This window comes from Scyliorhinus torazame, chromosome 5 (genome assembly GCF_047496885.1).
Source record: "Scyliorhinus torazame isolate Kashiwa2021f chromosome 5, sScyTor2.1, whole genome shotgun sequence".
NCBI classification, from domain to species: domain Eukaryota; kingdom Metazoa; phylum Chordata; class Chondrichthyes; order Carcharhiniformes; family Scyliorhinidae; genus Scyliorhinus; species Scyliorhinus torazame.
The window spans coordinates 99,431,446-99,456,513 of record NC_092711.1 but is presented as its reverse complement, the minus strand read 5'-3'; the positions used below and the strand labels follow the sequence as shown (position 1 = coordinate 99,456,513).

Here is a 25,068-nt window from a genome sequence, read left to right as displayed (position 1 = left end):
TCATCTGCTGCAGTCCCTTAGGTGTGGGTACACCCACTGTGCTGTTATGGAGGGAGTTCAAGGATTTTGACCCAGTGACAGTAATATATATTTTCAAATATATATATTTCCAAATAGGAATGGTTAGTGATTTGGAGGGAACTTCCAGGTGGTGGTGTTCCCAGGTATCTGCTGCCATTCTGCTTCTAGATGGTAGTATTCCTGAGTTTGGAAGGTGCTGCCCAAGGAGCCGAGGTGAGTTACTGCAGTGCATCTTGGAGACGGTACACACAGCTGCCATTTTTCATACGTGGTGAAGGGAGTGAATGTTTGTGGATAGGGTACCAATCAAGTACTTTGTCCTTCTTGAGTGTTGTTGGGTCTGCACCCATCCAGACAAGTGGGGAGTATTCCATTACATTCCTGATGTGTGTTGCAGATGGTGCACAGGCTTTATGGAGTCAGGTGGTGAGTTACTCGCCGCAGGATCCCTAGTCTTTGATCTGCTCGTGTAGCCAGAATATTTATGGCTAGTTCAGTTTGGTTTCTGGTCAATGGTAACCCCGAGGATGTTGACAGTGAGGGATTCAATGATGGTAATGCTATTGAATGTCATGGGGCAATGGTTCGATCCTCTCTTGTTGGAGATGATCATAGTTTGGCATTTGTGCGGCACAAATGCAACTTACCACTTGTCTGTATAAACCTAGATATTATCTCGCTGCATTTGGCCATGGACGCTTCAGTAACTGAGGAGTCGCAAATGGTGAACATTGTGCAGTCATCAGCGAGCATCCCACCTTTTGACCTTATCATGGGACTCCGGTCATTGATGAAGCATCAGCTGAAACTAGTTTGGCCTCAGACACAGTTTGAACATGTCTGGGATTCATTCTTCAGTGAATTTCACAAAGCGTTTCTGAATTAGTCCTTTTACATCTGACAAATCACATCTGCACACTCACACCGATATGCTTGCATGAGGCTACAAGGGCTCCATCCAATGCAGACAATTCAGAGACTTTCAGGTGATCTCATATTAAAACCTAGAATTATTCAAGTCTCATTGCAATCAACCAAACCACCAGTGTTTATAAACAGTTCACTCAATTGTTTTAGTTTGAACAAGACTTAACGATTAGGAAGGACAGGAATTTCAGATGGTAAATTGAAATAAATTTATTTAAAATAAAGATACACAGCAATACAGAAGGAAAAGAGTAAACTGATTGATACAGAAGGAAAAGGGTAAACTGATCGATACAGAAGGAAAAGGGCAAACTGATCGATACAGAAGGAAAAGGGTAAACTAATCGACACAGAAGGAAAAGGGTAAACTGATCGACACAGAAGGAAAAGGGTAAACTGATCGACACAGAAGGAAAAGGGTAAACTGATCGACACAGAAGGAAAAGGGTAAACTGATCGATACAGAAGGAAAAGGGTAAACTGATCGATACAGAAGGAAAAGGGTAAACTGATCGATACAGAAGGAAAAGGGTAAACTGATCGACACAGAAGGAAAAGGGTAAACTGATCGACACAGAAGGAAAAGGGTAAACTGATCGACACAGAAGGAAAAGGGTAAACTGATCGACACAGAAGGAAAAGGGTAAACTGATCGATACAGAAGGAAAAGGGTAAACTGGTCGATACAGAAGGAAAAGGGTAAACTGATCGATACAGAAGGAAAAGGGTAAACTGATCGATACAGAAGGAAAAGGGTAAACTGATCGATACAGAAGGAAAAGGGTAAACTGATCGATACAGAAGGAAAAGGGTAAACTGATCGAGACAGAAGGAAAAGGGTAAACTGATCGATACAGAAGGAAAAGGGTAAACTGATCGAGACAGAAGGAAAAGGGTAAACTGATCGATACAGAAGGAAAAGGGTAAACTGATCGACACAGAAGGAAAAGGGTAAACTGATCGACACAGAAGGAAAAGGGTAAACTGATCGACACAGAAGGAAAAGGGTAAACTGATCGATACAGAAGGAAAAGGGCAAACTGATCGATACAGAAGGAAAAGGGTAAACTGATCGATACAGAAGGAAAAGAGGAAACTGATCGACACAAAACAGACTTTTACCATTTCTTTTGGTTGATCAGGCTGTAAAAACATAATCCCTCTTGTACCCCTTCTTTGACAATTCTGATGGGAATCTTGCTTTGGGGATTCCAGTACTTGGCTGGCAACAGACCTTCTCCTCGGGTTTGAAGTACCTAAGTAGATCCTCCCTCAGTTTGAATAAACTGATTAGAACTCAATGGTTGGTCAATTTCATACCTGAATCGGTTTGATTGGGTTTTAACCATTTGGGTAAATGTCGCAGATCGGGATACAATGGGAATGTTTAATGTATCCCTCCCATCATTGTGTGACCTTCCAGTTACAAATAAGGTTACCGAGGGTATGAAGACTCGTTGCTAACCATCATATCAGATCATACATTCCTTCTCACAGAAGCTGTAATATAGAATTTAAAACAGGCTTACACAGTTTTAGGTACAACCAAGTCTTTTAACACAACCACTTCCAGATTATTAAATCTTCAATTAAAATCAACTGAGGCACACTAAATTAATAATTTGTTTCTGATGAGTGAATAATTAATACACATCATTGATTAATACAATCGATCAATTGCTGAACACAAAATGCCCTTTTCATTTAAATGTTACGTTTCACAATGGCTTCCTTGATCTTATTAGCTTACTTCAGTAAATATAAAATGTAGCTCACCTGAAAATGAATCATTTCTACTGAAACGAACTGCCTAGTCCCACTTATATGTGTCTGTAAATATCTTTGCTCATCTCCCCCTGAATGCTTCAATGTCTTAGGCAGTGGCCAGTTTATCAAATGCAATTCTCTTTGAAAGTTCATCCACAAGGATACAAACATCTCCAAGAGAGCCATCAATTTATTAGTCTCATCTACACTTTCCTTTCATTAAAATGTACATCAATACCACCTCGATATATTCCACTGAACTACACCCACAGTGAGGTATTCCAATTCCCATTCAGGGGGGTTATTTTTCCTTAACTTTATTCCTGTGCTCAATCACTTCCTCTTATACAATTTTACACATGCCATTAGATATCTCATTCATGAGGCTTAGAGAAACGTTACTGTCCAATACTTCTACTATCTTTAAAACAGGAAGCAGACATTCCAATTTGATTCGAGGTATCAACAGTTTATATGTTTCTTATTTTCAAAATTAGTTCAAATTCAATTTGCCGTATTGTGGGGCTGGCGGGTTTTCTTAATCTTCAATTTATTTCCCCAAATGAAACTTTCTTTTCCGATTCCCGGGAACCACCCAGACCGTTTGTCATCAGGTTTTGTTCTGAATATTTGATAATCCCCCTCAGCTTCAGGTAAATCTCCCTTTCGAAGTTTGAAATAGAAAAGCTATAATTTTACTTTATCAATTTTGGCAACAATTATGCAGACTCTGATTTTAAATGGTATTTTTACATCAGAATCAGAAGTCCTGGCAATTGGTTTGGAGGCAAGTTCCATCTCAAGCTCTTTCTCTCAGAAAGTAACAAATGGCCTGAATGGTTAAGGCCAAAGTCTCTGAAAGGCAAAGCCTTGAGTTCAAATTGTCACCATGTTGTGATACTTGATGCCAGTTCTTGAATTCAGAAATAAAAACCTTCTTGATCTCTTGCTGTAGCATCAGCACAAACCCTGGAAACCAGCATCGCCTGTCAAATCCATTTGGCTTTGTCCGAGAGCCCAATGGGTTAATGTTTTCAGGAGAACAACCAAAGATGTGAGAACGGAAATAATCTTGAGTTAATGATGAGGTGTTATTGTTCAGTGGTGGCATTCGCATCTCGGAGTCAGGAGGATGTGGGTTCAACTTCACCTCCAGAAACATGACCATAAAATCCAGCTGGTATTCCGATGCTGTACTGAGGGAATACAGCACTGTACTGAGGGAATACAGCACTGTACTGAGGGAATAGAGCACTGTACTGAGGGAATACAGCACTGTACTGAGGGAATACAGCACTGTACTGAGGGAATATTGCACTGTACTGAGGGAATACTGCAATGACTTTCAGAGGAAACCTTCCAATATAACCCCATCTGCTCTTGCAGCTGGACGTAAAAGTTCTGCTGATAATATTTCAAAGGAGGAAGTTCTCTCAGGTTGACTGCTCAATATAAAGCCCGCGGTGATGAGCACTGAGCAGATAATCTGGTCATAATCATAGTTCGGTTTTGAACTCACTTTCTTGCTTTACAGATGCTGCCTGGCCTGCTGAGTATTTCCAGCATCTTATTTGTGTTTGTTGGAGCCTGTTGTACACAATCTGGCTGCTGCATTTCCTACAGGAAAATCCCAAAGCCTTTTATTCATATATAAAGGAGCAAGAGGGTAACTAGAGAAAGGGTTGGCCCACTCAAAGGACAAAGGAGGAAAGTTGTGTGTGGAGTCAGAGAAAATGGGTGAGATTCTTAACGAGTGCTTTGCATCGATATTCACCGAGGAGAGGGACATGGCGGATGTTGAGGTTAGGGATAGATATTTGATTACTCTAAGTCAAGTCGGCATAAGGCGGATGTGTTGGGTATTCCTAAAGGCATTAAGGTGGACAAGTCCACAGGTCCGGATGGGATATATCCCAGGTTACTGAGGGAAGTGAGAGAGGAACTAACTGGGGCCTTGACAGATATCTTTGCAGCATCCTCGAACACAGGTGAGGTACCGGAGGACTGGAGATTTGCTAATGTTGTCCCCTTGTTTAAGAAGGGTAGCAGGGATAATCTAGGTAATTATAGACCTGTGAGCCTGACGTCAGTGGTAGGGAAGCTGTTGGAGGAGATACTGAGGAATAGGATCTATTCCCATTTGGAAGAAAATGGGCTTATCAGTGATAGGCAACATGGTTGTGCAGGGAAGGTCATGTCTTAGCAGCTTAATAGAATTCTTTGAGGAAGTGACAAAGTTGATTGATGAGGGAAGGGCTGTAGGTGTCATATACATGGACTTCAGTAAGGCGTTTGATAAGGTTCCCCGTGGTAGGCTGATGGAGAAAGTGAAGTCTCATGGGGTACTAGCTAGATGGATAAAGAACTGGCTGGGCAACAGGAGACAGAGTAGTAGTGGAAGGGAGTTTCTGAAAATGGAGAACTGTGCTCAGTGGTGTTCCACAGGGATCCGTGCTGGGACCACTGTTGTTTGTGATATACATAAATGATCTGGAGGAAGGTATAGGTGGTCTGATTAGCAAGTTTGCAGATGACACTAAGATTGGTGGAGTAGCAGATAGTGAAGGGGACTGTCAGAGAATACAGCAGAATATAGATAGATTGGAGAGTTGGGCGGAGAAAAGGCAGATGGGAGGTCAATCCGGGCAAATGCGAGGTGATGCATTTTGGAAGATCCAATTCAAGAGCGAACTGTACCGTAAATGAAAAAGCCCTGGGGAAAATTGATGTACAGAGAGATCTGGCTGTTCAGGTCCATTGTACCTGGAATGTGGCTGCGCAGGTCGATAGAGTGGTCAAGAAGGCATACAGCATGCTTTCCTTCATCGGAAGGGGTATGGAGTACAAAAGTTGGCAGGTCATGTTACAGTACAAGACTTTGGTTCGGGCACATTTGGAATACTGCGTACAGTTCTGATCGCCACATTACCAAAAGGATGTGGATGCTTTGGAGAAGGTGCAGAGGAGGTTCACCAGGATGTTGCCTGGTATGGAGGGCGCTAGCTGTGAAGAGAGGTTGAGTAGATTAGGATTATTTTCATTAGAAAGACGGAGGTTGCGGGGGGACCTCGTTGAGGTCTACAAAATCATGAGAGGTATAGACAGGGTGGATAGCAAGATACTTTTTCCCCCCCAGAGGGGGGACTCAATTACTAGGGGTCACGAGTTCAAGGTGAGAGGGGAAAGGTTTAAGGGAGATATGCATGGAAAGTTCTTTACGCAGAGGGTGGTGGGTGCCTGGAACGCATTGCCGGCAGAGGTGGTAGAGGTGGCCACGATAGCGTCATTTAAGATGGGCAGTGAGTAGAGGGATACAGATCCTTAGAAAATAGGCGACAGTTTTAGATAGAGGATCTAGATCGGCGCAGGCTTGGAGGGCCGAAGGGCCTGTTCCTGTGCTGTAATTTTTCTTTGTTCTTACATTACGACAGTGACTACACTTCAAAAGAACGTCATTGTCTGTAAAGCACTTTGGGACAGCCTGAAGTTGTGAAAGGCGCTTTATAAATACAAATCTTCCATTAACAAAGGAGAAAAGACCCAACAATGGAATAGTCGGCAAGAGGACAGCAATCAGTCTCCTCTTATCTTAGACAAATCAAAGACAATTCAGGTCCATTCTATTAATTCCATTAACTGGGCTGGAGTTTAACATCAAAGGAAATAAATCTGAACTGTCAGAATAACATGGTTCATTCCTGGGTGTAGGAATCCAATCCCTGTAATCACATGTGAACTCTCTGGTGTCTGAGACAACCGGATGTCCGAGTGAATCCTCTGCCACACACGGGGCAGGTGAACGGCTTCTCCCCGGAATGGATTCGCTGGTGAATCGTCAAATCTCTTCTGCTTTTAAAGCTCTTTTCACAGTCAGAACATTGAAATGGTCTCTCATCAGTGTGAACAAGTTTATGTGACCGAAGCTGCGATTTCAAAGCAAATCCCTTCCCACATTCAGCGCAGGTAAAGGGTTTCTCCCCTGTGTGAATTCGCTGGTGATCCCGAAGACTAATTGCACGACTGAAACTCTTCTCACACTCCATGCAGGTGAATGCTTTCTCGTCAGTGTGAACACGCTGGTGTTCAAGAAGGGTCGCCGATTTAATAAATCCCTTCCCACACACTGAGCAGACGAACGGCCTCTCACCAGTGTGGACACGTTTGTGTAGAGTGAGGTGGGAAGAACAAGTGAATCTCTGCCCGCATTCAGAGCAGTGGAATGGTCTCTCTCCAGTGTGAACCCGTAGATGCTCAGTGAGGTTGGATAAAGACCGGAAGCTCTTCCCACAATGAGAGCAATCGTAGGGTTTCTCTCCGGTGTGAATTCGCTGGTGTGTCATTAGGCAGAATGACTGAGTGAATTCCTTTCCACAGGTGGAGCAGGTGAATAACTTCTCTCCAGTGTGACTGCGTTTATGAATTTCCAGCTGTGATGGGTATCTGAAACACTTCCCACAGTCTACACATTTCCACTGTTTCACCATGGTGCCACTAGATTGGATAATCAGTTAAAGCCTTGTGGACACAGAGAATAATTGTACAGTGTCTCCTCACTGTGAATGATGTGATGTTTTTTTCAGGCTGTGTAATAGTTGAAGCTCTCTCCACTGTCAGTTCACTGGAACTCTCTCACTCGGGTGTGTGTTGTGTGGGTCTCAGTGCTTTTCCAGTCACACTGATGTTTCAGATCCTTTCCCACATTCAAAGGCTGGTGATGTTCAACTCATGATGAATGTGTCAAATCCTCTCCTTCCAATCCCCTGTAAAAGGAGTTGACTGTGTCAGTATCACTGTCTGCCCAGGATAGAAATTCAGAACAAATAATTCTAATTTCCCCAAATATGTTGCCCAATCAAAGTAAAAGAAGGCAAAATCACAACAAAAACATGGAAAACTTTTTCACTAAACCAGAATGTTGTTTTCCGTGTCTCAGAAGCACTCTGCACCCTGAGGTACCAACAGCTGTGGAAGGTATGAAGTGTACTGGTGGACACCTCATGTTTCCGTTCCAGGGCTACCTAAACATGGAAAAGACCACGGAAGAGAGGCCAGCAGTCAGAGGAAGCCCTACATTCTCCCCCATAGAGCTCACCCATCTGGATTTACAAATTGGTGTTTTCAACAGATCCAGGAGCAGACCCTCTGCTCCGTCTAGCACAGACCCCTCTGAGCAGCAAAGCTAGGAATGTGGAGTTAACGTATCACAAAGCATTTAGGAGCAGCCTCTTCCGGTAACGATACAGGGGCTGTAACATCCACATTAGCATCTCCACCGTGCAGGCCATTAAGCCCATCGAGTCTGCCCCGACCCTCTGAAAGAGCTCCTTCTCTCGGCCCACTCCCCCACCCTATCTGCAGAACCCCACCAAACCTGCACATCTTTGGACTGTGGGAAGAAACCCAAGCAGACGCGGGAGAAAGTGAAAACTTCACAAAGACAGCCATCCAAGCTCGGATTCGAACATGTGAGACAGCAGTGCTAACCACGGTGCTTACCGTGCTGCCAATTATCGATTTAAGCTCTTAAAAACCTGTCGCCATTAGGACTCGCCCGGGCATTAGGACAGTTGGAAAAGAGACCCCTGAAAGTCCTGCCCATTCTCTTACGTCACCCTGACGCCAGCGCATGCGCTCTTATCCTCGCTGAACCAAGATGGCGGCCGTTCATCCGGACCTGATCAGAGGCACCGGACCCGAAGCCACAAACTCGGTACCGCAGGGTCTTATTTTGGCCTGCGGCATTCACTCGGGATTGAGAAACTCTCCCCGTTCAGAGCTGGCTCCATGGATCCCACTGGGGTTCCATATCTTTACCAGTTTACTGCAGCCCATCTGCGCCACCGCTTCCCGGTTCCTTCCGACTTGGAACAATAGGATCACCCAGAATGCCTCGCGGCTGGCTGGCCCTGGAGCATGCGCACTCAGCGCCTGGGCAATGAGCAAATTGGATTGAGCGGTTACTGGGCCGCGGAGGATTGTGGGGACTGTGGCTACCATTCATCAGCTGTTTTATTGCAGGCTGACCGCAGATCAGACCTGAACCTATAATATTGCTGTTTTATTTTAGGGCCCAATCAACTAAATAGAAGAACTAAATTAATTTAGAGATAAATTAAAGGGGGCCGTTCCTGCAAAGAACAAACGGAGCATGGCCCAAAAAGAACAAAGAGGAACAGAAACTTAAAACATCAAATCAAAACGTGAAAACTGACTGGGGTCGATAAAGCAGTCCAAGCCCTTTGGTGTCCATTGAGCACAGAAGGCCTCGTTTCTGTTCATTTCTCTCCAAAGATGCGGTCTAATCTGATTAGTATGTCCAACATTTGCTCTTTATATTTTGATATTCCAACATCTGCAGTGTTTCTGCTTTTTAAAATTTCATTCATTTGATGTTGGCGTCGTTGGCTAGGCCAGTATTTATTGCCCATCCATAACTGACCTTGAGCAGGTGGTGGCGAGCTGCCTTGGTGAACTGCTGCAGTCCATATGGTGTAGGTACAGCCGTAGTGCTATTAGGGAGAGAGTTCCAGGATTTTGACTCAGCGACAGTGAAGGAACAGCGATATATTTCTAATTTAGGATGGTGAGTGGCTTGGAGAGGAATTTCCAGGAGAGGGGATTTCGTTGTGTCTGTTGCTGTTATCCTTTGTGGATGTGGGTTTGGAAAGTGCTGCATAAGCCTTGGTGAATTTCTGCAATGCATCTTGTTGATGGTACACACTGCTGCCATTGTGCTGGAGGGAGTAGATGTTTGTGGATTAGGTGCCAAGCAAATGGACTGCTTTGTTCTGGATAGTGTCAAGCTTCTTGAGTGTTGTTGGAGCTGTACTCACACAGGCAAGTGGAGAGTATTCCATTACACTCCTGACTCGTGTCTTGTAGATGTTGGGCATGTACTTGCCACATAATTCCTAGCTTCTAACCTGCTTTTGTAGCTATGCTATTTATATGGCTAGTCCAATTCAGGTTCTGGTCAATGGCAGCCCCAAGATGTTGATCGTGTTTTATTTTGTTTTGTTACAGATGTTGCTCTGAGAACTGAGTCTAAAAACACAGACCGATTAAAGGCTGTGTTTAAAGTCAGCAAATCTATTTCTGTTGAGACTTTTTATGTCTACAATATTTTGAAAATTTATTATTGGGAAATGGGCATCGCTAGCATAACCAGCAACTCACCAAGCCTCTTCTGAAAGCACCTTCCAAACCCCCTAACTTACAAGAATATGGACAGCAGGAGCACGGGAACATTACAACCTGCAATTACCCTTCCAAGCCACACACCATTCTGACTTGGAGGTATTTTGTTGTGCCTTCACTGTCTCTGGGCTGAATTCCTTTCCTAGCAGCACTATAGGTACACCAACAATACTTAGATTGCAGCGATTAATGAAGGAAGCTCACCCCCAACTTTGGAAGGACAATTAGGGATGGACAACAAATGATCACATCCCATGAAAGAATTGAAACAATCTACTGACAATCAGCAGTTTCCCTTGATGGTGATGTTTAGTCAATTGCTGCAATCGGAGTGGTGAAGGTGCTCTCACAATGGTATGAGCTAACGAGTTACAGGATTATCACCCGGCAACAATGAATTAATGCCGATGTAAGTCCAAGTCAGGTTGGTTTCTGTTTTCCTCTGGTTCACCGTCTCCCAGATTAAACTCCGAGCTTTCATCAATCCTATCAATCTGTTGAAGACTTTGGCTGGTTGGTGAAATTCACCTGATGTTGGTGTCAGTTGCCTTTCGGAGGATTTCCCAGTTTTCTGAAATTCCATTGTGGTTCTGGTGTTAATGTCATGATCGGAGTTTCAATTCCAGTGCTGATGAGGGAGGACCTGTGCTGACAGAACTACAGAATCGTTACAGTTCAAGGGGAGCCCATTCGACTCATCGAGTCTGTGCTGACTCTCTGAAAGAACATTCTACCTAGCCCCACTCCCTTGCCTTATCCCCGTAACCTTGCATATTCTTTCTTTTCAGATAGAAATTCAATTCACTTTGAATACTTTGATCAAACTTGCCATGTTACAATCTTTTATTTATCTTCAAAATAAGAATTGGAGGTGTCCAAAAAATACAACTTTATTGCTAATTATTCACCTTGATTCTCTTAAATAAAAATAAATCAAAACTCAGATCAAATAATACAGCAAAACATAAAGAGAGTTTAACGAAAACATTCAAAAATCAATAGATGGTTCAGAATTTATTAAGAGCATAGATTCAGAACAAAAACTTTAATCATGAATCCTTATTTTTAAAGAAATTCTTATCAATGGTCGAACCCCTTATTTACACTCATTGGTTCTAATTCTCAGCTGAGTGAGGCTCTCTGATTTATTCAAACAACTATCTGTCACAAAACATGATTTGTTATCCGGGCATTGGTCAGTACTTAAGATTCATTAATGTCTATATGTGCCCGTCACGTGTACCAATTCTACAAAGATAAGGTGTTCTGCATTAACCTTGCTTGTTTCTAAGACTCTTGTACATTCTTCTCCTGTTGCTAAGACTACAATACTTTCTTATTACTAAATGTATTGTGGAACAATGGTCTCTACGTTACAAAGGCTTTTATGCACATTTTCTTGAAAGAATGTGAGCTTTGTACAGCAATTCTCATATTTTTATCTGAACCCATGTTTCAGGGTGGCATGGTAGCACAGTGGTTAGCAATGTTGCTTCACTGCGGCAGTAACCAGGTGCAATTCCCGGCTTGGGTCACTGTCTGTGCGAAGTCTGCATGTTCGCCCCATGTCTAAGTGGGTTTCCTCTGGGTGCTCCGGTTTCCTCCCACAAGTCCCAAAAGGCGTGCTGTTAGGTGAATTGGACATTCTGAATTCTCCCTCCGTGTACCCAAACAGGCACCGGAGTGTGGCGACTCGGGATTTGGCTTTTTGGACATTCCATTTTCTGTCTAAGTACTGAATTTAAAAATTATACTGCATCAATTCTTAAAGGTTCCAACTAAATAAATCAGTGAATCAATAAATCTGTAATCTATCATTTCTCCCCTTTTGATTATTCAAAATAAAAATCGAATAGACCAATTACAATAGTACAAAGTAAAGCAAAGAAACAAGTGCCATAAAAATGAACACATTTGCAGTATTTGATGAGAAATTAATAGTAAGCACCCTTCATTTCTGACTCGGCGTTTTTGACATTCTTTTACAGATACATTTGATTATCACAAATACAAGATATATCGCAAAAAAACCTACAAAGAACATAACCAGGCTTTGTACCACTGAAACTCCTAAGAATCCCAACCACTCCACATCCCAACTCGAAGAGTGCTGGACTCGGGTTTTTTGAGATTTTCAACCTCACTTTTAATGTATTTTGCCAAATTAATGATCTCTTTGAAGTGATCTGGAATCTAAGTACAACATTCCGATCCGATCAGGGCACATGTCCACCTTTCTTGGTGAGAATATAATCCAGAGCTATTCGAATTTGCAAGGCCACAGGTCGGATAGCTCGCATTTCAGAGGAAATCCTGAACAAGGCTGTTGAGGTGTCATTTGCTACCTTTTCTATGATGACTGCCAGTTTATTAACTTTTTGGCTGTCTTTGCAGCACCATTTTTAAAAAAAACAAAGCGAAAAACTTGTCGTGCAGTAATGGCACGTTTACTTCTTTGATCTGATAGTTTGCATCAGTAATTGTTCATCCTTGACGTCTCACATCACTGTCTTAAGGCCATATGTTCTTTCTTCCTTGTCAATTTTGAGCGTGATGCTAAGACCGGGTCATGGGATAAGCTTTTGATCCAAAATTGACTATAAAATCATGTTGAGTTGCCATACACAGATTATGTGTTAACTAAACTAAAATAAATGTAATTTCAACTTGTGAGTGATGTATAATACGGTTCCAGTTGTCGCAGGGTGAGATCTTACTATTCCACCCCTTATCTCATTATTGTTCTTGGCCACTTCTTTCTTTAGCCTTGAGTGGGGTGATCTGTGCAGGGAGAAAATTCACTTTGTTTTTCTTTTCTAATCTGATTTTTTTCTTTTCATAACTTGTGATAAATTCCATCTTATTCCACAATCTATTGTAACTTGAATGTGATCTCTGAATAATTGGATTGATACCCCTTTCTCTCGGACACTCTCCATTTGCAAATCATCTCACTCAAATATCATTCAAAATAACATCATGCATGGACTTAAAATATTCTCCAGCTCTCCAAATTGTCTGTATCCACCTTATGGATATTCCTCATCGGGTTTACTTGCTAGCAGCCCCTTACTTGTTCTTATCCAAATAATTTGCCCTGTCACTTCAATTGTGCTCGTTTCGACAGGTAACAGTGTGTTTGATTCTATCCCAATTATTTTAAGTCAGTTTCTCTATGGAATGTGTGTCAGTGCCTTGATCACTTAATGATGGTGTTTCTCTCTGTTGGCCCCATTTACCATTTCCGGCCATGTCAAGTAGTGTGCCTGCATGGGGCCTGCTCTTCAATGCATAATGGCAAGCCTGCCTATTAGTTTCTTCACACGTAACTCATCTGCACACGTACGCAGTGCCCCCAATGTCATAACCACACATTCTTGAACCTTTTGTGATCTTATCAAAAGATCTCAAAGTTGTTGCTCATCTCTCCACGTATGATCCAGATGCCTTGGGTGGTGGCCAGAGTATCAAATTTTTGTTCTCTTAAATAAAAGCATAGACAAGGACACAAGCATTACCAAGAGAAAATTTATCAATGTATTAGCCTCCTCTGAACTTTCCCCTTCATATTAAGGCCAGATTGAAATATTCCATTGAATTGCACCCAATATTCCAATTCCCATTTCCTGGTTTGATTTCCTGTCTCATTCATCTACCCTCAATTACTTAATCCTACCCCAACCATGAGCCCTGGAGTTATCTAGCAGTCCAATGATATACCTTCATGTTTAAAACAGAAATCAACATTTCCATTTGGTTCCAGACAGTAACATTGTGATTGTTTGTTCTTTGTCTTAAATTACCCATTTGTTTTACAGTAACTTGCTCAATTACATTGTCGTTTCACATCACAGAAGTGTTTCAAATTCGAACAACAATGTTGTTGGCTTTCAGATTTGTATTAATGTCCAGTTCATCTCTTCTTGGTCTGAAGTTGTAGGATCTCTTCTTCAAAATAGGCTTTGTCCTTCTGTCCATGGACACCAGCTAAACTGGATGTTTTTTTTTTACATCATCGTTGTTCTTGTTACCCATCAAATAGATTTCATTTTTAATTTCATCCCGCCTTGTTCACCTATCGCCCATCCTGTTCTTGGCTCTTCATTCACTCTGCCGTATCCCGTCGTCACATTGGCCTCCTCTAATCGTTCTTCCCCAACCCTACTCACTCCCTCAACTCCAATCTGCCTCAATGTTCATATATCCAACTTGGTTGTTCCTCTTGTCCTGAACTACTGTAAGCCGCCCATTTGAGTAATAGACACTCCCCTGGAGCCCTTCTAGCATCTGAGATCATTTTCAATCTTCCCATGTTCAGAATATCCTCTATCCAGCAGCAACTGCTGATTGCCTGTTGGAGTAACAGACTTCAGATCATTTAGAATCTCCATATTGTTGGGTTGGTACGGCAAAGTAATAATTCCCATTATTATGGCCATGTATGTGGAAGGGAGCAAGTAAAATCTGGCAAACCTAATGCTGACGCTGTTGCTCAGACTTGTCTAAGACTGGTGAATGCAACCTCGCGCTTCTCCATCAATTCTGTGTTACAACTTCTCACTGAATGCCCACCCACCCTTTGACTGGATTTTAAATCAGGTCGACTATTGCTGCAAAATTGAAAGTCTTACAAAGGGGGCGGCACGGTGTTTAACACTTCCACCTCACAGTGCCAGAGAGTGGTGGGTCTGTGGAATTCATTGCCACAGAGGGCGGTGGAGGCCGGGACGTTGAGTGTCTTTAAGACAGAAGTTGATAATTCCTCGAGAAATCAAGAATTTAAGGGCTATGGAGAGAGAGCGGGTAAATGGAGTTGAAATCAGCCATGATTGAATGGTGGAGTGGACTCGATGGGCCGAATGGCCTTACTTCCGCTCCTATGTCTTATGGACCCGGGCTCTACTCTAGCCGTGGGGAGCTTGCACTTTTTCCCTGTGCCTGTGTAGGTTTCCTCCCACAGCCCAAACACGTGCAGGGTAGGTGTGTTGGTCACGATCCAAGGATGTGTAGGTTAGGTAGGTATATGGGGATAGAGGGGGCCTGGGGAGGGCACTCCCACAGAGGGTCAGTGCAGACTGATAGGCAAATGGCCTCTTTCCGCACTACTGTGATTCTACGATGCAATGATTCTATCAAATAAATTCGCAAATTCCTGAAGCTGCTGCAAATCTTGTTCCACTTGCAGTTACCTGGAAAGTAAAACACAAAAGATCCATTCTGCTTGGGGCAAAATGGGTTAATTAATCGGAACATATCTGACAATTCAAACTTAAAATTTGTAATTCCCAATTTGTGTAAAAATATAAATACATCTTCAGCTGTTAACAGGCATGGATTAATTCTCTGCTCCTTTGAAAATTTTCAACTGGACACCATTACGTCACCGCCTCTCTTTGTTTTGACCGAGTAAGAAACATGGGACCCCCTTTTCTTTAATATTCTCTATTGTACACACTTTTTATGTCTCTCGATCTCAGAATTTTTTCTGTCATTCTTCTTGCATCAGGAATAATTATTTTTTGAACCCGACAAGAAGTTTTAACACAATCTATCCAACACAGGATTTGCCATAATCATTTTAGATATCCCAAATGCCATAATCATTTTAGATATCCCAAATTCCAATAAATCATGATAAACTAAAATCATTTTAGATATCCCAAATTCCAATAAATCATAATAAACTAAAATTATCTCACTCTTACATGTGTGAATTTGTATCTGGATTAATATTCCCACATGTTGATCACAAATATCCTGGAAGCATGCCTCTGGCCAGAAAAAACATGACTCCAGGTTTTGTAAGCTGTTTGCTCAGCGATTGCAATTTTGACAGAAAAACATCAACACTTGAAACAGACACACATGAATATCATTCACACATAAGCAGGTTCCGGTAGCGGCCATGACCTGCTAGGTCGCACGAACGGCAGCTCCCGCCGGGATAGGTTTTTCGGGCTGCTAAAAGGAGCGGCGGCGGTACTTGACGGGAGGGACCGGCGCAGGAACGGACGTGGGAGAGGCTCTCCTCGGTGGTGCATGGAGGGAACCAGGAGCGGAGCCGGCAGACGCGCGAACCCGGGGAAGAAGGTCGAGAAGGACAAAATGGCGGCCGGAGAAGATCGGGAGGTGTGGGCCCAGTGGGCCAGAGAACAGCAGGAGCTCCTTAAAAACTGCTTTATGGAGCTGAAAACTGAGATGCTGGCCTTCATGGAAAGAATTGTGGTGACCCAGAAGGCGCAGGAGAAGGAGATCAAGGAGGTGAAGAGGAAGGTGGCGGAGAACGAGGACGAGATCCTGGGCCTGGCGGTGAAGGTGGAGGCGCACAAAGCTCTCCATAAGAGATGGCAGGAGAGGCTGGATGACCTTGAGTGTAGGTCTCGGAGCCATAATCTGCAGATCCTGGGCCTTCCCGAAGGAGTGGAGGGGGCGGACGCGAGCACGTACATGGCCACAATGTTGGGGACGTTGATGGGCGCGGGGGCCTTCCCGTGGCCCTTGGAGCTGGATGGGGCGCACGGGGCTCTCGCCAGAAAGCCGCGGGTAAACGAGCCACCAAGGACGATGGTGATACGGTTCCAGCGCTTGGCAAACCGGGAGCGAGTCCTGCAGTGGGCGAAGAAAGAGCGGAGCAGTAAGTGGGAGATCGGCGAGATCCGAATTTACCAGGATCTGGGAGCTGAGCTGGCGAGGAGATGTGCAGGTTTCAACCGGGCGAAGGCGGTCCTCCATGGTAAAGGGGTGAAGTTTGGGCTCCTGCACCCGGCGAGACTGTGGGTAACATACCAGGACAAGCACCACTATTTTGATCCGCCGGACGAGGCGTGGTCATTGATCAGGCAGGAGAAGCTGGACCTGAACTAAGGGACACTTGTATGAGGGTGAAATGTGCGGGTGGGGAGGGACTGAGGGGAGGACGGCGGGTAAAGCATAAGTTCATGGGCTTGTCTGCCCTAGTTTGGTTTGTGGTTTTGTTGTTTCTTTTCCAGGTGTTTTGTTCTCCAGGTGTTCGGTGCTAGGGGGTGGGAAATGCCCGGGACGGGTTGTCCGGCGCACGGGGAGGTCCCAGAGGGCACTTGCCCCTCTACCCCTGTGGGGACAGGGGGGGAGGGGGGGGCCCAAAGGAGGCAACAAGTTAAAAGTTGGTATATAGAGGTGGGAGCGGCCGGGGTCAACATGGGTGAGATGACTGACGGAAGCACAATGGCGGGGAAACCAGAGCTAAGTGGATGCTTGGGGGGGGGGGGTGCAGGGGGTTTTGGGGGTGGGGAGGTGCAGGGGGTTTTGGGGGTGGGGGGGTGCAGGGGGTTTTGGGGTGGGGGGGTGCAGGGGGTTTTGGAGGTGGGGGGTGCAGGGGGTTTTGGGGGTGGAGGGGGGGGGGGGGAGGGGTGCTGCTTTGCTGACTGAAGGGGAGCCAGGTGAGGTGAATGGATGGAGAGTCAGGCGGGGTGGCCGCCGGGTGGAGAGCTGGAGGAGGGAGGCGGGGGCACGCGGTTGGCCGAAAAAGGGAGATGGCTAGTCGGCGGGATCCCCCCCCCCAACCCCCCAACCAGGCTGATCACGTGGAACGTGAGGGGCCTGAATGGGCCGGTCAAGCGGTCCCGCGTGTTCTCGCATTTGATGGGGTTGAAGGCGGACGTGGCCATGTTGCAAGAGACCCACTTAAAGCTCGCTGACTAGACGAGGCTGAGGAAAGGGTGGGTGGGACAGGTGTTTCACTCGGGGTTAGACGCCAAGACCAGAGGAGTGGCCATTTTGGTCAGTAAACGGGTGGCATTTGAGGCGGGGAGCATCGTGGCTGACAAGGGGGGCAGATATATAATGGTGAGTGGCAAGCTGCAGGGGACCCGGGAGGTATTAGTGAATGTATATGCCCCGAACTGGGACGATGTGGACTGCGTGTTGGGTAGGATCCTGGACTTGGAGATAAGTCACCTGATAATGGGAGGGGACTTTAATACGGTCTTGGATCCGAGCTTGGATTGTTCCAAGTCCAGGTCGGGAAAGAGGCCGGCGGCGGTCAGGGCCTTGTGGGAGTTCATGGGCCAGATTGGGGCGGGGCGGGGGGGGGGGGGGGGGGGACACACACACACCCCTGGAGGTTTACGCGGCCAAGGACGAAGGAGTTTTCCTTTTTCTCCCATGTCCATGAAGTCTATTCATGAAAAGGCTTCTTTGTGTTGAGTAGGGCGCTGATCCTGAGGGTGGAGGGGGTAGAATACTCGGCCATTGCGGTCTCGGACCATGCCCCGCACTGGGTGGACCTGCGACTGGGGGCAGAACGGTGTCAGCGCCCTCTCTGGCGACTGGATGTGAGGCTGCTGGCGGACGAAGAGGTGTGCGGGCGGATGAGGAGTATTGAGAATTAGGTGGGAGCGAATGACACAGGAGAGGTGATGGTGACAGTAGTTTGGGAGGCTCTGAAGGCGGTCGTTAAGGGAGAGTTAATCTCCATTAGGTCCCATAGAGAGGAGAGGGAGAGACTGGTGGGAGAGATACTCAGGGTAGACAGGAGGTAAGCGGAGGCCCAAGAGGGGGTGCTGTTGAAAGAGCGCCGGAAATTACAGGCGGAGTTTGACTTGCTGACCACGGGGAAGGTGGAGGCGCAGCTGAGGAAAGCGAAGGGGGCAGTTTATGAGTATGGGGGGAAGGCGAGCAGGATGCTGGCGCACCAGCTTGCAGGAGGGCGGCAGCCAGAGAGATTGGGGAAGTGCGGGATAGGGAAGGCAACATGGTGCTGAGCCCAGAGAGGGTTAATGAAGTCTTCAGGGAGTTCTACGGGAAGTTATACGAGTCGGAACCCCCCGGGGAGGGGGAAGGGATGAGGCAGTTCATGGACCGGTTGAGGTTCCCAAGGGTGGAATCCGAGCGGGTGGAGAGACTGGGGGCTCCGATTGAGTTGGAAGAGGTAGTCAGGGGGCTGGCAGGCATGCAGACGGGCAAGGCCCCGGGCCCGGATGGTTTACCTGTGGAATTTTATAAGAAGTTCTCGGAGCTGCTGAGCCTGCTCCTGATGAGAACCTTCAATGAGGCAAAGGAGAAAGGGACCCCTCCCTCCTACAATGCCGCAGGCATTGATCTCGCTCATCCTGAAGAAGAAGGATCCGCTTCAGTGTGGGTCCTACAGGCCGATATCGCTCCTGAACGTAGATGCCAAGCTGTTGGCAAAAATTCTGGCCACCAGAATAGAGGACTGTGTCCCGGGAGTGATTGGGGAGGGCCAGACGGGAGGCTCCTGAATATCTTCATGATGCCCTCGGAGGTGGAGGCGATGGACGCGGAGAAGGCCTTTGACAGGGTGGAGTGGGAGTATCTGTGGGAGGCGCTAGGCAGGTTTGGATTCGGGGAGGGATTTATAGGGTGGGTCAAGCTGCTGTACCAGGCCCCTGTAGCGAGTGTGTCCACAAACCGGCTAAGGTCGGAATATTTCAGGTTGCACCGGGGGATGAGACAGGGGTGACCCCTGTCCCCGTTGCTGTTTGCCCTGGCAATTGAGCTGTTGGCCCTTGCGCTCAGGACTTCGAGGGATCGGAGGGAAAACCGGGTCTCCCTCTACGCGGATGACCTGCTGTTGTATATTTCAGACCTGTTAGAGGGGATGGGGGAGGTCATGCGGATCCTGGGGGACTTTGGGAGGTTCTCCGGGTATAAGTTGAACGTGGCAAAGAGTGAGCTGTTCGTGGTCCACGGTAGGGGCCAGGAGGAGAGACCGAGGGAGTTCCCGCTCAGAATAGTGGAGAGGAGCTTTCGATACTTGGGGATACAAGTGGCCAGGAACTGGGATGCCCTGCACAGGCTCAACTTAGCACGGCACTTGTCACGGCTCCGCCGACGTTCTCGCCGGCGCGATACACCAAGCCCGGTGGTGACGGCGGCACTGAGGATCTGGGGGCAGTGGAGGAGACACAGGGGAGAGGAGGGGGCCTCTGTGTGGACCCCGATACGGAATAACCACAGATTTGCTCCGGGTAGAGTGGATGGGGGGTACCAAGGCTGGTATAGGGTAGTTATTAGGAGGATGGGGAACCTGTTTGTAGACGGGACTTTCCCTGGCATGCAGGCGCTGGAGGAGAGATTCGGCCTGCCCCCGGGGAATGTGTTCAGGTACCGCCAGGTTCGGGACTTTCTTAGAAAACAGGTGGGGACATTTCCGCTGCTGCCCCCACGTAGGATCCAAGATAGGGTGGTGCCTGGCGTCTGGGTAGGGGAGGGGAATGTGTCGGACAGATATCAGGAGCTGCAGGAGGTAGAGGAAGCCTCAGTGGGGGAGTTGAAGGATAAGTGGGATGAGGAGCTGGATGAGGGCCTGTGGGCCGATGCCCTGGGCAGGGTGAACTCCTCCTCATCATGTGCCAGGCTCGGCTTCATCCAATTTAAGGTGGTGCATCGGGCACATATAACGGCGGCAAGACTGAGTAGATTTTTGGGGTGGGGGACAGGTGGCCGAGATGTGCGGGGAGTCTGGCGAATCATGCCCATATGTTTTGGACATGCCCGGCGCTTAAAGGATTCTGGCAAGGGTTTGCAAGGGTGATGTCTAGGGTTTTGGACGCTCGGGTGAAGGCATTGTTAGTCAAGGACAGTATTACGGTGGCAGAATGGACGTTTGATGAGGACTCGTCTACTGTGGTAGTATGGGCTGAGGTTAGAAACAGGAAAGGAGAGGTCACCCTGTTAGGGGTTTTCTATAGGCCTCCGAAAATTTCCAGAGATGTAGAGGAAAGGATTGCAAAGATGATTCTCGATAGGAGCGAAAGCAACAGGGTAGTTGTTATGGGGGACTTTAACTTTCCAAATATTGACTGGAAACGCTATAGTTCGAGTACTTCAGATGGGTCCGTTTTAGTCCAATGTGTGCAGGAGGGGTTCCTGACACAGTATGTAGATAGGCCAACAAGAGGCGAGGCCATATTGGATTTGGTACTGGGCAATGAACCAGAACAGGTGTTAGATTTGGAGGGAGGTGAGCACTTTGGTGATAGTGACGACAATTCAATTATGTTTACTTTAGTGATGGAAAGGGATAGGTATATACCACAGGGCAAGAGTTATATCTGGGGGAAAGGCAATTATGATGTGATGAGGCATGACGTAGGATGCAAGGGATGGGGAGGAAAACTGCAGGGGGTAGGCACAATGGAAATGTGGAGCTTGTTCAAGGAACAGCTACTGCGTGTCCTTGATAAGTATGTACCTGCCAGGCAGGGAGGAAGTGGTCGAGCAAGGGAAACGTGGTTTACTAAAGCAGTCGAAACACTTGTCAAGAGGAAGAAGGAGGCTTATGTAAAGATGAGACATGAAGGTTCAGTTAGGGCGCTCAAGAGTTACAAGTTAGCTAGGAACGACCTAAAGAGAGAGCTAAGAAGAGCCAGGAGGGGACATGAGAAGTCTTTGGCAGATAGGATCAAGTATAACCCTAAAGCTTTCTATAGATATGTCAGGAATAAATGAATGACTAGGGTAAGAGTAGGGCCAGTCAAGGACAGTAGTGGGAAGTTGTGCTTGGAGTCCGAGGAGATAGGAGAGGTGCTAAATGAATATTTTTCATCAGTATTCACACAGGACAATGTTGACGAGGAGCATACTGAGATTCAGGCTACTAGACTAGAAGGGCTTGAGGTTCATAAGGAGGAGGTGTTAGCAATTCTGGAAAGTGTGAAAATAGATAAGTCCCTGGGCCGGATTGGATTTATCCTAGGATTCTCTGAGAAGCTAGGGAGGAGATTGCTGAGCCTTTGGCTTTGATCTTTAAGTCATCTTTGTCTACAGGAATAGTGCCAGAAGACTGGAGGATAGCGAATGTTGTCCCCTTGTTCAAAAAGGGGAGTAGAGACAACCCCGGTAACTATAGACCAGTGAGACTTACTTCTGTTCTGGGCAAAATCTTGGAAAGGTTTATTAGAGATAGGATGTATAATCATCTGGAAAGGAATAATTTGATTAGAGATAGTCAACAGGGTTTTGTGAAGGGTAGGTTGTGCCTCACAAACCTTATTGAGTTCTTTGAGAAGGTGACCAAACAGGTGGATGGGGGTAAAGCAGTTGATGTGGTGTATATGGATTTCAGTAAAGCGTTTGATAAAGTTCCCCACGGTAGGCTACTGCAGAAAATACGGAGGCATGGGATTCAGGGTGATTTAGCAGGTTGGATCAGAAATTGGCTAGCTGGAAGAAGACAAAGGGTGGTGGTTGATGGGAAATGTTCAGACTGGAGTCCAGTTACTAGTGGTGTACCACAAGGAACTGTTTTGGGGCTACTGCTGTTTGTCATTTTTAGAAATGACCTGGAGGAGGGCGTAGAAGGATGGGTGAGTAAATTTGCAGATGACACTAAATTCGGTGGAGTTGTGGACAGTGCGGACGGGTGTTACAAGTTACAGAGGGACATAGATAAGCTGCAGCGCTGGGCTGAGAGGTGGCAAATGGAGTTTAATGCAGAAAAGTGAGAGGTGATTCATTTTGGAAGGAATAACAGGAAGACAGAGTACTGGGCGAATGGTAAGATCCTTGGCAGTGTGGGTGAGCAGAGAGATCTCGGTGTCCATGTACATAGATCCCTGAAAGTTGCCACCCAGGTTGAGAGGGTTGTTAAGAAGGCGTACGGTGTGTTAGCTTTTATTGGTAGAGGGATTGAGTTTCGGAGCCATGAGGTCATGTTGCAGCTGTACAAAACTCTGGTGCGGCCGCATTTGGAGTATTGCGTGCAATTCTGGTCGCCGCATTATAGGAAGGATGTGGAAGCATTGGAAAGGGTGCAGAGGAGATTTACCAGAATGTTGCCTGGTATGGAGGGAAGATCTTCTGAGGAAAGGCTGAGGGACTTGAGGCTGTTTTCGTTAGAGAGAAGAAGGTTAAGAGGTGATTTAATTGAGGTATACAAGATGATCAGAGGATTGGATAGGGTGGACAGTGAGAGCCTTTTTCATCAGATGGTGATGTCTAGCACGAGGGGGCATAGCTTTAAATTGAGGGGAGATAGATATAAGACAGATGTCAGAGGTAGGTTCTTTACTCAGAGAGTAGTAAGGAATGCCCTGCCTGCAACAGTAGTGGAGTCGCCAACACTAAGGGCATTCAAATGGTCATTGGATAGACATATGGACGATAAGGGAATAGTGTAGAAGAGCTTTAGAGTGGTTTCACAGGTCGGCACAATATCGAGGATCGAAGGGCCTGTACTGCGCTGTAATGTTCTGTGTTCTACAGTAGCTCAGAATTTGAGGATTTCACAACAATTCCTCAAAAAACATAATTCCTAAGAATTCAGCAACATCATTGAAAATGGCGAACAAAACACCAATACATTTAATACCAAATGTGATGGCCTCATTTAATTCTTTGAATTCAATTACTGGTCACAGTCACATAGTTTCACCACCATCAGGTGCACCAACCTGTACCACAGATATGACCCGACTGGCAGCCCCGGTCCAGGCACAAACATGGGGCTCGATTCTCCCAACGGGAGTCTAAGTGCCGACGCCGGAGTGAAAACCGGAGTGGACTCGCCAACACTAAGGGCATTCAAATGGTCATTGGATAGACATATGGACGATAAGGGAATAGTGTAGATGGGCTTTAGAGTGGTTTCACAGGTCGGCGCAACATCGAGGGCCGAAGGGGCTGTACTGCGCTGTAATGTTCTATGTTCTAAATAGGTTTGTTAAGAACCCCAACCCAAGCACTCACTTGGGTCATATAAATTTCAGAGCCCTGATAATAATGAAAGGAATGACACACAAGTATCCCACACAGACGTACAATCATCTGATGCATCACAAACAAAATTCAAATGGAGATCCACTATACAGAATAAAACAACCAATACGGTGACACAACACCCCAATATAAGTCAGAAAAATAAAAACTGGTCACTTTTCCAGACAAAATCTACACTCAGAATAGGAGATTCCAACCTTTCAAAATAAGAATTGCACCAATCCAAAAATTCAATTTGACTGTTTTCCAGGAGCCAAATAGATTCACATCACTGCCATCTTAAATAAATTGCAACATCATCTGAATGTGGAGATGGCAATATTCTCAATCGGAATAAATAATCGTACACAAAAACCTTTTACTGCAATTTAACAACTTCAAAGATTAAAAACAGCCAATCATAATTCCCAAATATAAAGGTCCAACTTTGGGACACTGAACTAAATTATGAAGAAAGTCTTTCACAACAACAGAAGGAAACAATTCTGACTTTAACCAATATATCAAACAACAGACTTTTATTCCGGCAAACAGACCTATTTTTCCAAGTGGAACCGGATAACATACACTGGACAAATGACACGGCTACATCTATTATAAACAATTGGATGAACTATTTAATCTGAGAGACATGGAAACCCTAGAAAAGGAGCCGTTAAAATTAGCTAAGACAATAGTCAACATCTCGACTACCTTTAAACTCACTCCCATTCAGGAAAGGGTTTTAAATAGGGGCTTGAGATTTATCCCAGTGCAAAAGCAAGATAATAAACAGATCCAAATGGAGCTCGATAAATTTCACAGAAAAATCAAACTCTCGAGTTTCTTTGAGTATAAGACATCAAACAAGGAACCGTTCACACCCCAATCAAATTGGCTTCCACCCGAAAAGAAAATTGATCCAAAAATACTGAACTTTATCCAAACGATCGATTTAGACACTGGTAAGATTAAACAAATACGGGACAAACAAACTCTCACACGAGCAGAAAGACAGGCAATCAGACAATTCAAATCAAATTTGAATATCATAATAAAATCATCGGCAAAAGGCAACAATATTGTTCTAATGGATCAACAACAATATCATTTTGAGACTTACCGATAATTGAACAATAACGAATATTACACAAAATTACCGGAACCTACATATCGCCAAACATGGCTTTAAGGGTAAAGTAGTAGCATGGATAGAGGATTGGTTAATTAATAGAAAGCAAAGAGTGGGGATTAATGGGTGTTTCTCTGGTTGGCAATCAGTAGCTAGTGGTGTCCCTCAGGGATCAGTGTTGGGCCCGCAATTGTTCACAATTTATATAGTTGATTTGGAGTTGGGGACCAAGGGCAATGTGTCCAAGTTTGCAGACGACACGAAGATGAGTGGTAAAGCAAAAAGTGCAGAGGATACTGGAAATCTGCAGAGGGATTTGGATAGGT

The 25,068-nt window shown here is 45.6% G+C and overlaps 1 protein-coding gene and 1 long non-coding RNA gene across 5 annotated transcripts; one reads left to right on the top strand and one right to left on the bottom strand.

The window, feature by feature from the left end:
• Positions 1-1,142: 1,142 nt before the first annotated feature.
• LOC140419128 (uncharacterized) lies at positions 1,143-8,681 on the bottom strand. 4 transcript variants are annotated; one of them, XM_072502898.1, is made up of 2 exons: positions 8,212-8,681; positions 1,143-7,475 (listed from the first exon to the last, which is right to left on the bottom strand). In XM_072502898.1, the coding sequence occupies exon 2, from the start codon at positions 7,197-7,199 to the stop codon at positions 6,441-6,443; it is 759 nt and encodes a 252-aa protein (XP_072358999.1). In that variant the 5' UTR covers positions 7,200-7,475; positions 8,212-8,681; the 3' UTR covers positions 1,143-6,440. The 4 variants fall into 4 exon arrangements, with proteins under 4 accessions (XP_072358999.1, XP_072359000.1, XP_072359001.1 ...); XM_072502899.1 differs by having other exon boundaries at positions 8,323-8,681; XM_072502900.1 differs by having other exon boundaries at positions 8,390-8,681.
• On the top strand, positions 8,373-13,069 carry LOC140419134 (uncharacterized). Its single transcript, XR_011945551.1, has 2 exons — positions 8,373-8,425; positions 9,739-13,069. It is a non-coding gene; the product is annotated as an uncharacterized lncRNA (long non-coding RNA).
• The last annotated feature ends 11,999 nt before the right edge of the window (positions 13,070-25,068 follow it).